We start from the raw sequence: 15,122 nt of genomic DNA on the forward strand, positions 1-15,122 counted from the left end.
TGGCAGCTCCCGGCATGCCCCGGGAACCAACATGGCCGCCTGGCAGTGCCCTGCCCCAGGACTATAGCTCCCAGCATGCTGTGGGAACCAACATGGCCGCCTGGCAGTGCCCTGCCCCAGGACTACAGCTCCCGGCATGCCCTGGGAACCAACATGGCTGCCCAGCAGTGCCCTGCCCCAGGACTACAGCTCCCAGCATGCTCCAGGAACAAACATGGCCACCTGGCAGCCCCCTGCCCCAGAACTACAGCTCCCAGCATGCCCCGGGGCACTCCTTCCTGCAGTTTGACCCTGCGGGGACACCATCCCCTGGCCCGGCCCCGCCCTGGAGACTCTGTGGAGCAGGGGCGGGGGGGGGGGGAGGAGGAGGAGGAGGAAAAGGAGGAGCAGGAGGATACAGCACATAGAAATTGTAGCAATGATGACATCCAATGGCAGGGTTACCTAGCAATTAACATAATCCAATGTAATTTATTCGCTGTTCTCACCCAAAATCAAATCCCCTTGAGGTACACGTAGGACTTCCCCACCTTCCTTTAACCGCTCCCAGTACAGCCTGGGCTCTGTCCCAGTACAAACCGGATCCTGTTAACACTTCCCAGTAAGAGTGGGCCCCTTCCCACTACAACCTGGATCCCCTTACCCCTCCCAGTACAGAATGGGCCCCATCCAAGTACAAACTGGATCCCTTTCACCCTCCCAGTCCGGACTGGGCCCTGCCTCAGTACAAACTGGATCCCTTTGAACCTCCCCACTGCAGGCGGGGACCCCTCCCAGTACAAACTGCATCCCTTTAACGCCTCGCCATAAGGAGTGGGCCCTGTCCAGTATAAACTGGATCCCCTGGCCCCCTCCCAGGACAGACTGGGAGCACTGGATCCCTTTCACCCCTCCCCGTACACATTGAGCTTTCTCCCAGTACAAACCTGTTCCGTGTAACCCCTCCAACTACATCCTGGGCACCCTCCCAGGACAAACTGGTTCCCTTTCACCCCACCCAGAACAGACTGGCCCCCTTCCAGTACAAACTACATCCCCTTAACCCCCCCAGCGCAGGTTTGGCCCTGTCCCAGTGCAAACTAGATCCCTTTCACCCCTCCCAGCACAGACCTGCCCTGTCCCAGTTCACACTGGAAGCTGGGTGGCCTTGAGGGGACACGTCCCCGTGCGGCCCCGTGACACAAAGGGGCAGTGATGCGGCACCCGCCCACCACTTGTGACCTCACCGGACCAGGGCTTGCTATCCTGAAAAGCGGGCCAGCCAAAGCCACTTGGGCTGAGCTGGCCTTCGGGGTAACTCGGCTCCTTCCGTTGCCACGTGCACACCTACTGTTTTCAACCATTTCTCGTTTCCTGCCCACTGCTCCTCAGCTTCCATCCTCTTGCAAAGGTAATTCGGACTGGACTTTCAGGACAGATGATTTAACAAGGTGGAAAGGTCTCATGTCCTAGCCGCAGCTCCATGGCCGTCTCTGGATAGAAGGTGTGACATTTCGACCAGATTCCTGACGTGCCAGAAGGAAGTGGAAGCGGCTGGTGCCACAGACCAGAAGTCTGTGCTGCATCTTACAACCGTTTGGTTGAGCAGGTTAAAAAGTCTGTCGTGTGAAAGCGTCGTCAGGCACGTGGTGTTTTGCTTTCATTTCTGCTCCATGAAAAGATAAGCTGGGAGCGCTTTACAGCCAGGCTGGTTTGGGGATGTGGGTAACTGTGGAGCTTTGTGTTCCAGCTGTAGGCTTTCCTTAAGGAAAAGGAAAGGCATGTCAGCCCTGCCTCGTATAACCCAGGTGAGGCTTGTAAATGGAGGAGCATGACCAGGACACGAGTCTCAGCAGTATCCAAGTGGGGAAGGGTTCACACTCTCTCTCGAGTATGAGACAGCTTTCAGCTCTACAAAGTCAGAGGAGTAGCAGCAGTTAACGTAGTAGTCACTGCAGATGTAGAACAAACTTTGGAGCTGGGTTCCAGAGTAGTAGTGTCTGTATCCAGGCTGCTTTTAAAGCTGGACAAATACCACTCTTCTAAGGGTGTTAGAGCATATTTCCCATCTTCACTGCTGCGAAACCTTGTTGAGGGACTTGTGGTTCTTCTGGAGAACCTTGCAGTGCTGCATGCTGTCCTGCGTGTAGTACTGACCTGCAATGGTGGGGCAGGAACAAGAAGGTGAAATGGTTTGAAGTGTCAAGGTGAGGTAAGGTGAAATCGATGAGTCTAATGGTGAGAAATGTCCCGACATCCCTAGTCTGAGGTGAGGATCTTGTCCTGTACTCTGCTGGTAGAGCAGAGATGTGAATGTACAGAGCGGCTGGAAAACAAGCCTGTTCATGGGAATAGACATACCTCAAGGCATTGATGAAACTTCAGCCTTGCTGTTACCTTCCCTGTGACGATTTTCACACGGTCTCTGTTTCTCCTTCTAGAGAGAATTGCTGAGGCTCTGGAGAATGGCTTTGCACTTCTGCAAAGTCATCCCATATGCCATACCTGGAGCGCTGGCACTTCTTGGCTGCTGGTGGATCTATTCCCAGAGAAAAAAGCTTGCAAGCTGTTCTGACCAACAAGAAATAGCCGATGAAGAAGAGCAGCAGGAAGAAGTGCCAGAGAAAGATTCAACACCCGCCACAGAAGCATGTGCTCCAGCGAGAGAGGCAGTCGTCGAGGAAGAGGAATGCCCTGAGAAGGAAACCTCGACCTCCCTGCCGTCAGCAGTGTCGACGACACCCTCTCTTCTGTGCCAAACTCCTGAGAGGCTAGATCTCTCTCAGGACCTTCCAGAGCTGTCGGTAACACCACCTCCGACCAGCACCCTTGAAGCTGACAGTGAGAAACCAGAAACACCGGGATCTCAAGATGAAAGCAGTGGCCCTGCTTGTGTCTCTCCCGCTCCGATCTCGGAGTGTCACGGCAGTGCTGCAGTGAGCCTTCCACAGGATTCAGGCTCCAGTGCCGACCAAGATCAGTGTGCAGGTGGGTATGCATTTGCTCTCAGACTTCCCACCGCTGTAGGACCCAGCGTGTGCTGGGTGATCTTCAGGGTCTCTTGCAAAGGGGTGAACAGGCTGGTCCCCTTTCAGCACAAAGTGAATTCTTGCCTAAAGCTAGGCGTGGGCTTGAGTAGCCCAGTGAAATGGGCCGTGCCTGGATGTAGGCCAGGCTGTTGAAGACCTTGCTGCTTTGAGACCTGCTCGTACAAAGGGTTTCTGCTTCAGTTCAGGCAGCCTCTGCTCAGCACTGGCTGCTTCTCTGTGTTGATGGGCTGCTGCTGAATGGGAGCTGGAAGGCAGCAGGTTTGTGAGGTGCTGCTGGATGAAGCAGGGAAGTGCTCTGAGGAACTGGGATCAAACCAGTTGATTGCAGACCAATTCTCCTGAAGCCTTTTTGCTTGGAAGGGTAGGTGCCTGCCAAGAAATGCCAACAGGGAGCACTGTTCCAGGAGTTCCCCCATCTGTCTCTGTGTTGCTGTGGCCTTCTAGATCCTCCATGGTGTGTGCCTGGCAGAATGCAACGCTGTCTGAGCAAATGTTAGTTGACCTGTGTCACCTTGGAGATGGATGTTAAAATCCTTGAGAAGACCCTGTGGTGCCAACAGCCCTTAATGACAGGATGTCTTCTGTAATTGCTCCAAAGCAGTTGGAACAAAGCTGCTTGTTGCAAGACATGGGGACTGAGTTTGCCAACAATGAAGGGTTAAAGCCACCAAACATTTTCACTCGTGAGAGTAACCACAGGAAGAAAATGGTTTTGCCTTGTTGTGAAGGCTGGTGTGACAAGAAGGTACAAGAGTGTGCTGTGGAGCTTCAAGACTCTGGAGGGAAAGGAAGGTAGCCCGAGGCACAGAAATCAGTGTGGGTTTGTTGGGCTTTTGGCAAAGTAACGGAGTGTTTTCCAAAGCTGTGTCTTGAGCAGTAAATTTCCATGGCAGTGTTAGGCTTCCCCCGATGCTTCTGTCTTGGAGGTTAGAGCTGGCTGTCTCCTGGGTGCACCTGTACAGAACTTGAGGTTTAACATATGCTTTTGTGCAAGAAAATCGTGTCATCTCTTTTCAAATGTCATTTCCCTGCAGTCATTGCCGAGGGAATGGCTGCACCACAAGGGATGCTCTTCCCCCCGGAGAAGATTTGCATGGAGTGGCAGCAACGACAGGGAGCTGGAGCGGGACTCCCCAACCTGGGCAATACGTGCTTCCTCAACGCTGTCCTGCAGTGCCTGACGTACACACCCCCTCTGGCCAACTACCTGCTCTCTGGGGAGCACAGCCGGGCGTGTGAGTACTTTTATGAACATCTCCTTGGGAATCTGCTGGGCACTTGCCAGATTCCCAGAATCTGGAATGTCACTTAGGAGAAAAGCAGCCCTTCTGTGTCAACCCCCTGAGTGGGTGTTCTTTGGACACTCAAGCCTAGAAGCCGCTTGCCCTATCGAGGTCTGTGCATCTTCAGAAAGGCACCTCTTGCTGGTCCCTATTCCTGCAAGTTAAACCCTCTTGGCTTACGGCCCAGAAAACTTCTGTCCGCTAAGCATCCCTCTGAAAGAAGGAAGTTTTCTGTGCACCAGAACGTCCGGGGCTTGTTGGGACGTTGTCACCTTGGGAGGAGTGGAGGCTGTTCTTATCACTTCAAGATCTCCATTAGGTTTCCCATCACTATGGATATTTTGCTAACCTGAGAAGCTTGCTTCCCTCTCTCTTCAGGTCATCAGGAAGGCTTCTGCATGATGTGTGTAATGGAAGCGCATGTTAACAAGGTCCTGCATTCCTCAGGCTCTACCATCGAGCCTAGGGCTATCATCAGTGTCCTCACACGTAAGTCATTTCAGGGGCTTGTAGAGGTTTTCTTCCGTTCTTGTAGGAGAGAACAACTAACTTCTTCTTTCTCAGGAATAGGAGAACATTTCCAGCTTGGCATGCAGGAAGACGCCCACGAGTTCTTACGCTCCACTGTCGATGCCATGCAGAGAGCTTGTCTGAGTGGAAGCAGCGAGTAAGCACAAGCAAATTACCTTCTCGGTGTTCCTGAGCCCTTTGGACTCCTTGATGTACTCCCACCAAGGAAAACCTACGCCCTGGCCTTTCAGACAAAGCAAAACTCTTGGAGGAGGTAACTCTCTGCCGTACCATTTTTTTTTTGCCAGCTTGGACTTCTCTTTGCAAGAAACTACCATCGTCCATCAAATATTTGGGGGCTCTCTGAGATCCAGAGGTACGTTTTTCCACAAGTGTTGCTCTCCTTGGAATTGTCTGTGCCCTTCTGTCTGCCTGTGGTAGGTGTGAAGAGCATAAACCATCACAGTCACTTGACTTCCCCGATCTCTGAGCATTTTGATTTGCATTCCAGTCACGTGCTTGAGCTGCAGAGCGGTTTCTGATTCCTATGAGGCCTTCCTGGATGTCCCGTTGGATATAAAAGTAAGAGGGTTTGTGATTCAAGATGTCCCAAGGCCCCTGTAGCTTTCCAGTATCGACGCAGTTGACTTAAAAATGTCTGCTGCGAAGAGAAGAGAGCTTGGTGGTGGGTGGGAGGGGAATGGACGGTGTCCTTGTGGGGAGGCCGTGGCAGTGGGCTCCCTGTAGGTGCTGGCTTGAAGCTGAACCAGCACGCATTATCCTCGCGGCACCCTTGACGTACTCTCATCCTTCTGCCCTTTGCCCTCCCTCAACAGCCGTCTGGCTCCTGGGCTGATGGCGTGTATTTTTGTTCATTACTGATGACCCTGCACACCATCGGTAGCTGAACTGAGCGGTGCCACAGAGAGGTCGCTCTCGATCGCCCCGGGAATCCCTGGGAATGGAGGGAAACGTTCAGCATCAAACCCTCTTTCTGCCTCCTCCTGGGCACTGCTTGTCGACTCCTCCTAAGTGTTGGGGCGAGGGCATTTCCCGCAGCTCAGTGCTCTCCTTTCTCACTCCTCCAGGCAGCCTCCTCTGTCACCGCAGCTCTGGAGGACTTTGTGAAACCCGAGCAGCTGGATGGCGAAAACTGCTTTCAGTGCAGCCAGTAAGACGATTACTAACGACATAGTAATACGAGATCCTGCATGAGGATGCTGCATGTCGTCGAGCATAAGTCATCTTGTCAGATAGCTTTAATGCACAATAACGAGATGCAGCTTTTTTTAATACGGCCTTGTGGTACTAAATAGCCTCCAAACAGCGTAAGGATGTGTGAGACATGAAAGCTTGTCTGTCCTTCTGGGGGGAAGAAAGGGCTCATTTCAGCACGTGGCTCTCTGCTTGGTTTCAAGGTGTGACAAGAGGGTTGCCGCCTCCAAGGGGTTTACAATCCATGGCGCGCCCAAGGTTCTCACGCTGTGTCTGAAAAGGTTCCAAGATGTCACCGGCCGGAAGATCAGCAAGGTGTGTACACAATCGGAGTGCTGCTTCCTCTTCCTGGAGCAGGAGATTTCCCAAAGCAGTGCGCTCTTTCTTTCACAAGTTCCTGTTCCTTTCTGGGGAGAGGAGAGGAAAATTCCCGTGGGAAGACAAGCATGTCCTCTGCTCCGACAGAGCTGCTTTGGCTGGGAACAGTTTCCTGCCACCCAAACCACTGCATGTTGCTTTAGGGAAAACCCAAGTGTTCACGAGCCCAAAAGAAGTGTGTAGACATCTCTAGCATGTGGCCTTGGAAGGCTATTTCATCAAATCTGCCAGGATCATTTCGGAGCCCTCTTGGTCTCTCTGTAGGTTGTGGACTATCCCGAGTGCTTGGATCTGCAGCCATACATGTCTCAGACAGCTGGAGAACCGCTGCTCTACTCCTTGTATGCCGTCCTGGTGCATAGCGGTGGCAGCTGTCACGTCGGACACTATTTCTGCTACGCAAAGGTAAAGAGCAGCTTCCTTCCTAACAAGGCACACCTAGCAGTGTTACTGGCAGCCAAGGTTTTGGGGGAGAAGGTCTCCTTAGCGGCTTGGATTGGATTTCTTTTGGCGTACTCTTGGTTCTGCAGCTTTCTGCCTGTGTTTTTGTGGAGAAACCATGCAGTTCATCTCCAGATACCCATGCCTTTCTTTGCAGGCCAGCAATGGGCTGTGGTACGAGATGGACGACAAGTCTGTGGATCCTTGTGGCATCGACACAGTTCTCAGGCAGCAAGCCTATTTGCTCTTCTATGTCAGGTAAGAACCAGTATTAAAATGTCTTCAGCAGATGTTTCCTTTTCATGGCTTTGCTGTTTTTCTTCTCATCCTCCCGAGTGTTTCTCTTTCTGTCAGAGGAGACAATTACTACCTGCATCATTCAGTGCTGTCAAACCTGCCCTACCCCACATCAGTCCTTATCTTTCCTTGCTGGGCTTTAGGCTGCTGCCCTGGTGTAAACTGCTCCTTGCCTGCTGTCTGAAGCTGGCCTCTGTAGAGAAGAGGACGTAAAGGGGGCCTACAGGAAAGATGGGGAGAGACTCTTGATCAGGGCGTACAGTGATGGGATGAAGGGTAATGGTTTGAAAGTGAAAGAAGGGAGATTTAGATTAGATGTGAGGAAGATCCTGGTCTAGCGGAGGGTGTCCCCTGCCCATGGCAGAGGCGTTGGAACTTGGTGATCTTTGAGGTCCCTTCCAAGCCAAATCATTCTTTAATTCTATGATTCTATGAAATGGAGGCCATAGGGGGTATAAAGACAAGGTCTTGCTGCGACAGGGGCAGACGTGTTGGGAAGACCCCCATCGAATTTCCCATTTGTAGTCTTGGTGATGTCTTCTCTCTGTGATAGAATCTGCTGCAAGAAAATGACTGAGCCCCAGAGGAGGCTGCAAGAACAGCCCTAACAGGAGATCACTCTTTTTTATCTCCAGGTGCCCTGATTTGGACATTGGAGAAAGGGCTTCTTCCTCACCGGCACCATCATCTGCCCATTCCCTCCTCAGCCAGTGGGTGGCCAACAGCAAGCAGGTGGGTTCTGTGGGACCACAGGGTCTGTCTCCTAGGACTCAGGTAACTCTGGGGGGTGGCTCAGGGCACCAGATGGACAGTGGATTTCTTTCTGGGATCTTGACATTGCTCTCTTTTCCCTCTCACACTGCAGCTGACTTCACGGCCCCAAGGCTGCTCCCTGTCAGAGCATGGATTCAGCCCTTCTTCCCACTGCCAGAGGAACGGTGCCAGAAAGAGGACCCGGAGCAGATCCCCACAGTGGGGCAATGATCTTTGCGGCTCACCTATGGACACCACCAACCATGAGCCCTCAGTGGGGAGAAGGAGGGGATCGAGTGCTCCAAATCGTTCCCAAGCCCCAAGGGACAGCACAGCTCCAGGGCACTCCAGCACCAGCTCCAAGAAGGCTCCCACACGCAGGGCTGCTCGGGAGCAATCCCTGCCCGTGCAGAGGGAGCGGAGCAGATCCCCATGGTGGGGTGATGAACTGCAGAGCTGGATTATGGACACCACCAATTCTGAGCCCTCAGCAGGGAGGAGGAGAAGAACTAGTCCACCAAGGCGTGACTGCACTCCCAGGGCTGCTGCAGCTCCTGGGCCCTCCAACACCAACACCCAGTTGACTCCTGCACCCAGGGCTGCTCAGCATCACACTCTGCCCAGGCAGAGAGAGCGGAGCAGATCCCCGCGGCGGGGTGATGAGCTCATGGACACCACCAACTATGAGCCCTCAGGAGGAAGAAGGAGGAGAACAAGTCCTCCACATCGTTCCCGAGCCCCAAGGAATGATGCAGCTCCAGGGCACTCCAACGCCCGCACTCAGGTGGCTTCCATGCCCAAGACTGCTCGGGAGCAATCGCAGCTGATGCCGAGGGAGCGGAGCAGATCCCCACGGCAGGGTGATGAACTCCGTCGGTGGTTCATGGACAATAACAAAAATGACCTGTCAGCAGGCAGGAGGAGGAGAACTAGTTCTCCAAGGCATGACCGCACTCCCAGGGCTGCCGCAGCTCCCGGTCCCTCCAACACCACCTCCCAGGTGGCTCCCGCACCCAGGGCTGCTCAGCAGCAAACCGTGCTGAGGCAGAGAGAGCGCAGCAGATCCCCGCAGCGGGACTATGATCTCTGCAGCCGGTTTGTTGACACCATGGATTATGAGCCCTCAGCAGGGAGCAGGAGGGTTTCAGCGTCCCCAAGACGCATTTCAGAGAAACGCTCAGGGCGCTGCCGTGGTGATGGGGGCAGAATGTGATCCTGGGTGAAGAAGGAGAACACCATCTTTCCTCTGCTGTGCCAGACAAGAGGAGCAGGAGAAGAAAAAGGAGGAGGAAGCCAGGAAGCACCAGCACTGCCCCCAGCAAGGGGCCAAGCTGCACAAAGGACACCAGCAGCCCACCCTGGCCCTCCTCCCAGGGCTGCCTCTGGCCAGGAAGAGCTCAGACACACCTTCCAGAGACTTGGACAGCTCTGCCGGCTGGCCCACCTGCCCACAGGTCCCTTGAGGAAGAGCTTTAATCCCTGTTCATCTGTTGGGATCCCCTTGCCACAGCCAAAATTAAAAACACTTGTTGGCCTTGCCTATGTCATTCGTGGGCTGTTTTCTTCTCTGCAGGTTTTGAGGCACTTGGTGCCAATACCCAGTGTGAGAGGTTTATGACTTGGGACTTTGAAAGCAGTCTGCTTGCCTCTGCCCATCTTGCATTTTCTTCTTTTTCAATGTGGAGTTCAAGTCACTCCAACAGAAATGGGCTGGAGGAGCTGACAGCGAGTGGGACTGAAACAGGCTGAACGGCCGGGCCCAGAGGGTGCTGCTCAGTGGCACCAAGTCTAGTGCGAGGCCAGGAACGAGCGGCATCTCCCAGGGCTCAGTACTGGGTCCAATCCTGTTTAACATCTTCCTTAACTACTGGTCTGGGTGATGGGGCAGAGGGCACCCTCAGCAAGTTGGCCGATGACACCAGCCTGGGAGGAGTCTATGGGAATGCTGGTGGCTGTAGCAGGGTGGCTCTCTCCCGGCCACCTCCTGTTTACTTTGCTTGAAACAGCTTCCTAACAGCAGCAAACATTGCCACCTCCTGCCCTCTCCCTTTTCAAGTCTTCCAAGGACACACGAAGCAACGCAGGTCGTGCTGCAGGTCTGGGAGGGACCCCAGCAGGATCTGCCTTGACTGTGAGAGTCGCTCGTTATTCTGGGTGGCTGTGACGATGCAGAGAAGTGGAATCAAAGCAGCAGTTTTGGTTAGCATGAGAGATTGTGGTGAATAAGGGAAACTAATTAGCGTAGAACAATTTTAAAACAGAATATATAACTTGGCAACATTTGAGTCAGGCCCCACAAACTCAGGCTTCGCCTGTCTCATGCTCCAGTACGAAAGAAAACAATTAGTAAAATAGTTGGAATGTAGAAACAGGATAAGAGAAGCCGTAAATTAGGGAATAGTCCTTGGGTATGAACTAGAAAAAGACACAAAGTTTGAGGCATCCTGTTAAAAGGGGCCCAATATGCCAACAAGCCTGGGACCATCTGGGCAGGACGGATAACAAGTTGCTGAGCTTGCAAAACGGAGATAATGAAGAAGAGGTCACCCAACTGTGTACACTGAAGAAGAGGAGAAAGAGGAAGATTTGAGGAGGATGACCCCTGACAACCACCTGAGAAAGAAACTGCGCAGGTGTATCAGGACATTAGCATATATTCATGAGTTCCTGGAATAATAATGAATATGTATTAACTTTATCGGAAACCTAATGAATATGTAACTCTTTTGTAGTATAAATCACGTATGATTTGTTTCTCGTGGAGACGCACGTTTGTGGAAATATCCCGGTGCGACTCCCAGCGCTGCAATAAAGGATACCTGCTTAATAGTCACATTGGCTATTGAGTGAATTTTTTTTTGATTCACGCCCCAGCATAGCCTGGGCTCCCTCCCAGTATAAACTGGATTCGTTTAACACCTCCCAGTACAGACTGGTCCATGTCCCAGTAAAAACTGGATCCCCTGGTCCTCTGTCCCAGTACAAGCTGGATCACTTTAACCCCTCCCAGTCCATATTGGGCTTTCTCCCAGTACAAACTGGTTCCCTTAACCCCTTCCAGTAAGACTGAGCCTACTCCTAGTCAGACTCAATCTCTGTAACCCCACCCAGTATGGACTGGTCCACTGTCCCAGTACAAGCTGGATGCCTTGAACCACTCCCAGTAGAGACTGGTCAGTGCCCAGTACAACGTGGATCCCCTGATCCCTCCCAGTACAGACTGGCCCTGTCCCAGTATGACCTGGATCCCGTTAATGCCTCATAGAACAGACTAGGCTCTGTCCCAGTAAAAACTGGATCTCTTTCTCCTTTCCCAGTGCAGACTGGTCCCCTGTACCAGGAAAAGCTCTGTCCCCCTGATCCCTCCCAGTACAGACTGGGCCCAGTCCTTGTACAAATGGGACCCCTTGAACCCTTCCCACTACAGACTGGGTGTCATCCTAGTACAAACTGGTTCCCTTGAACAGCTCCAAGTGGAGACTGGGCTCCCTCCCAGGTCAAACTGCATCTCTTTTACACCTCCCAGTATAGACATGGGCCCTGTCCCAGGCCAAAGTGGAACCGCTGATCCCTACCTGTAAAGACTGGGCCCTTTCCCAGCACAAACGGGACCCCTTGAACCCTGCCCAGTACAGACTGCTCCTCAGTACCAGTAAAAGCTCCGTCCTCCAGACCCCTCCCACTGCAGACTGGACACCACGCCAGTGGACACTGGATCCCTTAAAACCCTCCCAGTACAGACTGGGCCCTGTCCCAGTACAAAGGGGATCCCTTTGTTACCGCTCAAACGGCCATAAAAAACCCTTTCCAAACCGAAATGCAGTTGAGAAAGCCAACATTGGTTTATTCAGCGCTGGGGTGCATGGGGGATCTCTCCTCCTAACATGCCCACCTAGCCCACAAACATACACACATTTATAGTCTCCAAACACACATAGTTACAATTCCATCACCTAGTTACATAGTTACTTCATTATGATTGGTGGAAAACTTTCTCGCTTTGCTTTTAAAGCCACAGACTTCAAGAAATTCAGAGAGCATGCCCAGTGAGGGGTGGTTGTACCTTGGAGGCGGGTAGCTTTGACAATGGAGGTGTGCTTTGGTATTGTAATTAGATTATAATGAACAAAGTTCACTCATAGGACATGATTTGGACAGAAAATGAAATATTACTTGGCTCATGTACCAACTACCATGGTACCACCAAGCTCTCAGGTTCTCGTTCTTAAAATGTTTTTATTAGTTACCTGTTAGGTTGGGGCTGTACAGGGACCATAGTAGCAAGACTGGTTCCTAACAACACAATCATTCCACCATTACCTTACTATTGCTAATAATCTCGTCACCTTGTTTACAGAGACCATCCACAACCTATCCCATCACCAGAGATAAAAAAAAGTTAAACGCATCAGTTACACCTTTAACCCCTCCCAGTGCAGACTCTGCACCATCTCAGTACAAACTGCACCCCTTTAACCACTCCCAGTACCGACTGGGACCCCTCCCAGTACAAACTGGAACCCCTGATCCTTCCCAGTACAGCCTGGAGCTGTGTCCTCCTTCCCTGCCTTCAAGCACAGACCCCCCAAGGCCTCTTCTCCAGGCCCCTCTCCCCTCCCTGCTTTCTAGGGTCCAAAGCACTAGCTGTAGCATCTTTTCCAGTGCTCAACGCTTCCTTTCCAGGGCCAAAATGCTCATTTTTGGGGCCCAAACCTGTCTTTTATTACCCACAGCCTTTTGTGAGGGCCCACAGTTTCATTCTTAGGGCTTAAACCCTCAAGGCGGAGCCAGTCCCCTGGCAATGCCCGCCCAGAAGTCTATGGGGAGTCAGCAGACCCAGGACAGCCAATCGCATTTGCATGGGAGGAGGAAGGTGGGACAGACATCCCAGACAGCCATTCAGAGAAAAGATCACCAGAGGGAAGGGCGGGCACTGTGGGGGAGTGACCCCTCAGACAGCCAATCAGTGAGAGCAGCACCACAGGGAGGGACAGGCCCTGAACCAGGGCAGAGTGACAGCCCAGGGGATCAATCCAGGGCAGCATCACCATAGCAGAGGAGACTGACAGCCCTCCCGACCTATGCCGGCCAAGGCCAGTGTGAGAGGAAGGCGGGCTCCCCTGGCAGCCAGGCCCAGCTTCACCATGGTGCCCGTGGGGCCTGTCCTGAGGCTGAGCACCCCCCATCCCAGGCCTGGGGCCCCTCTTCCCCCTTCCACCCCTCTGCCCCCGTCTCCGTCTCCCCCCCTGCCCACCCACATGTTCTGGAAGGACACAGTAGGAGGCAGTCCTATTACCTTTGACAGGAAACATTCAGCTCTTCCAAGGAAAAAGAGAAAGGTTGGATGCAGCTCATCTGAACAACCAAAATCCAATGTTTTCCTTCTCCTCAGAGGTAAATCAGTGGGTCAGTGCCCACTGACTGCTTCCATTGTCCTTCTCTTGTCAAGTCCTCACGTCAGCCAGTTCTTTTCCTATAAAAACACCTGAAGAACCCTGTAATGTGAAAGCTGTTTCAAATCCTCCGGTATAATAAAGGAAAATTTGAACATTCTTAAATGAGAGGCAATGTTTTTCCCAAAGCTTTCCAAATTGTCCAAATTCTGCTGCCGCTGAAATTAGTGGGGGTCTTTCTTCAGCGGGAGCAGAATTGAAGAAGCCGTAACGCTTCAGCAAATTCTACCCCAAGCATTTTGCATGGGGACTGTGCAAATGCAATCCTAATGTCACAAAATGGCTGAAAAATGCAGCTGTACTGCTGTATACTTTTGGAAGGGAGTCTGTCTTATCCGGAGTGGTCAACATGGATTCACCAAGGGGAAATCCTGCCTGACCAATCTGACAGCCTTTTATGATGGCACGATTGGGTAGGTGGATGAAGGGAGAGCAATGGATGTTGTCTACCTTGACTTCAGCAAGGCTTCTGACACATCTCTCATCACATCCTCATAAGCAAGGCGTCCACCACGCCTCACCCTTACAGCACTGTCCTGTTGCTGTTACCAGTGATAGTAACACTAATTCCAAAACATCCTTGAGAGCAGCTTTATTCTTCCTCGGCACCAAATCTCAGCCTGCTCAGCCCTTGAAAGGACTACCTCAAATCTCTGCCACCCAAATCTCTCCAACCTTCTGTCATCTACACTCTTTTACCCCAGGACCCTTCTCCCCATCACTTCAGCACACTGCCTCGTCCCGGTTTCTGTAGCTGGGTGAAGTCAGGGAACTCCCTGGCACAACAGCCTTCCTTACAAAACCTTTTCTCCGTGCTAATCCCACTTGTATCACCTCCTGCCATGTACAGCTCCATCCTCCTGCAGAGCTCCACTGGACGGGCAGTTTTCCTGTTTCTTTCATGCCCATTCACCTTCACAACCTTTTAGTACTGCGTGCATATCAAACACTGTCTCAAGGAACACGTGAATCCCTGGTGATCAGCACAGCCCTCCTTGGTGAGCTCAGCACCAGGACACACCTTACAAGGCCACTGTGTCCCCAGCCCTCCTTGGTGAGCTCAGCACCAGGACACGTATCTAAGGCCATACTCGCCCACCCTTGGCTCATTGCAGACGCGGTCTGCGCACCTGCGTGGTCAAGGGAGGCAGCAGCTGCTGAGAGGGAGTGGGAGCAGCGGCTCCTGGCCGAACGGCTGCACTCCAAATGGGAGCAGCAGCAGGCACGGGAGCTCCAGCGGCTGCGGGAGCTGAACCAGCGGCAGCGGGCGGCGGAGATCCGCCAGCTGCTGCACTCAAAGGAGGCTGAGCTGCGCGAGGTGCAGGGGATGCTGCAGCAGCAGTGTGGCGACACCATCCGTCAGGCACGGGACCTGCAGCAGCAGCTGGCCAAGGAGGTGGTGAGAGGAGCCTGGAGCAGCAGCCAGGCCCGCGGGAAGCTCCAGGACATCCTCGGCAAGCTGCGCTGGGACACCAATGGCGAGCAGGCTGCCCGCATCCTCCGCCTGCAAGATGAACTGCTGCGACAGAGGAGACTCTTCCAAACTTACATCTTGGAGCAGTTCGAGGGCCAGCAGCCTGCTTCCTGCAAGGAGGCCAGGGCCAAGGCTACGGCCTGCCAGCACCTGCAGACCCTCCTGGGCACTGGGACCATCGGGCCCCGCTCTTTGGAGAGCCTCACGGCATCTCCCTCCTGCCATGCTGGCCTCCAGGAGGAAGGAAGCGGCGTGGAGGTTTTGCTCGAGGCTGTGGGGCAAGACTTGG

The 15,122-nt window shown here is 53.0% G+C and overlaps 1 protein-coding gene across 1 annotated transcript; it reads left to right on the forward strand.

The window, feature by feature from the left end:
• Positions 1-1,194: 1,194 nt before the first annotated feature.
• On the forward strand, positions 1,195-7,118 carry LOC129201200 (ubiquitin carboxyl-terminal hydrolase 42-like). Its single transcript, XM_054812355.1, has 11 exons — positions 1,195-1,293; positions 2,421-2,967; positions 4,064-4,264; positions 4,691-4,801; positions 4,877-4,979; positions 5,131-5,198; positions 5,334-5,404; positions 5,911-5,993; positions 6,241-6,352; positions 6,680-6,820; positions 7,014-7,118. Exons 1-11 carry the CDS (start codon positions 1,195-1,197, stop codon positions 7,116-7,118), a joined length of 1,641 nt encoding a protein of 546 aa, XP_054668330.1.
• Positions 7,119-15,122: the final 8,004 nt, after the last annotated feature.

The sequence above is a fragment of the Grus americana genome, unplaced genomic scaffold (assembly GCF_028858705.1).
Source record: "Grus americana isolate bGruAme1 unplaced genomic scaffold, bGruAme1.mat scaffold_848, whole genome shotgun sequence".
Taxonomy (NCBI): domain Eukaryota; kingdom Metazoa; phylum Chordata; class Aves; order Gruiformes; family Gruidae; genus Grus; species Grus americana.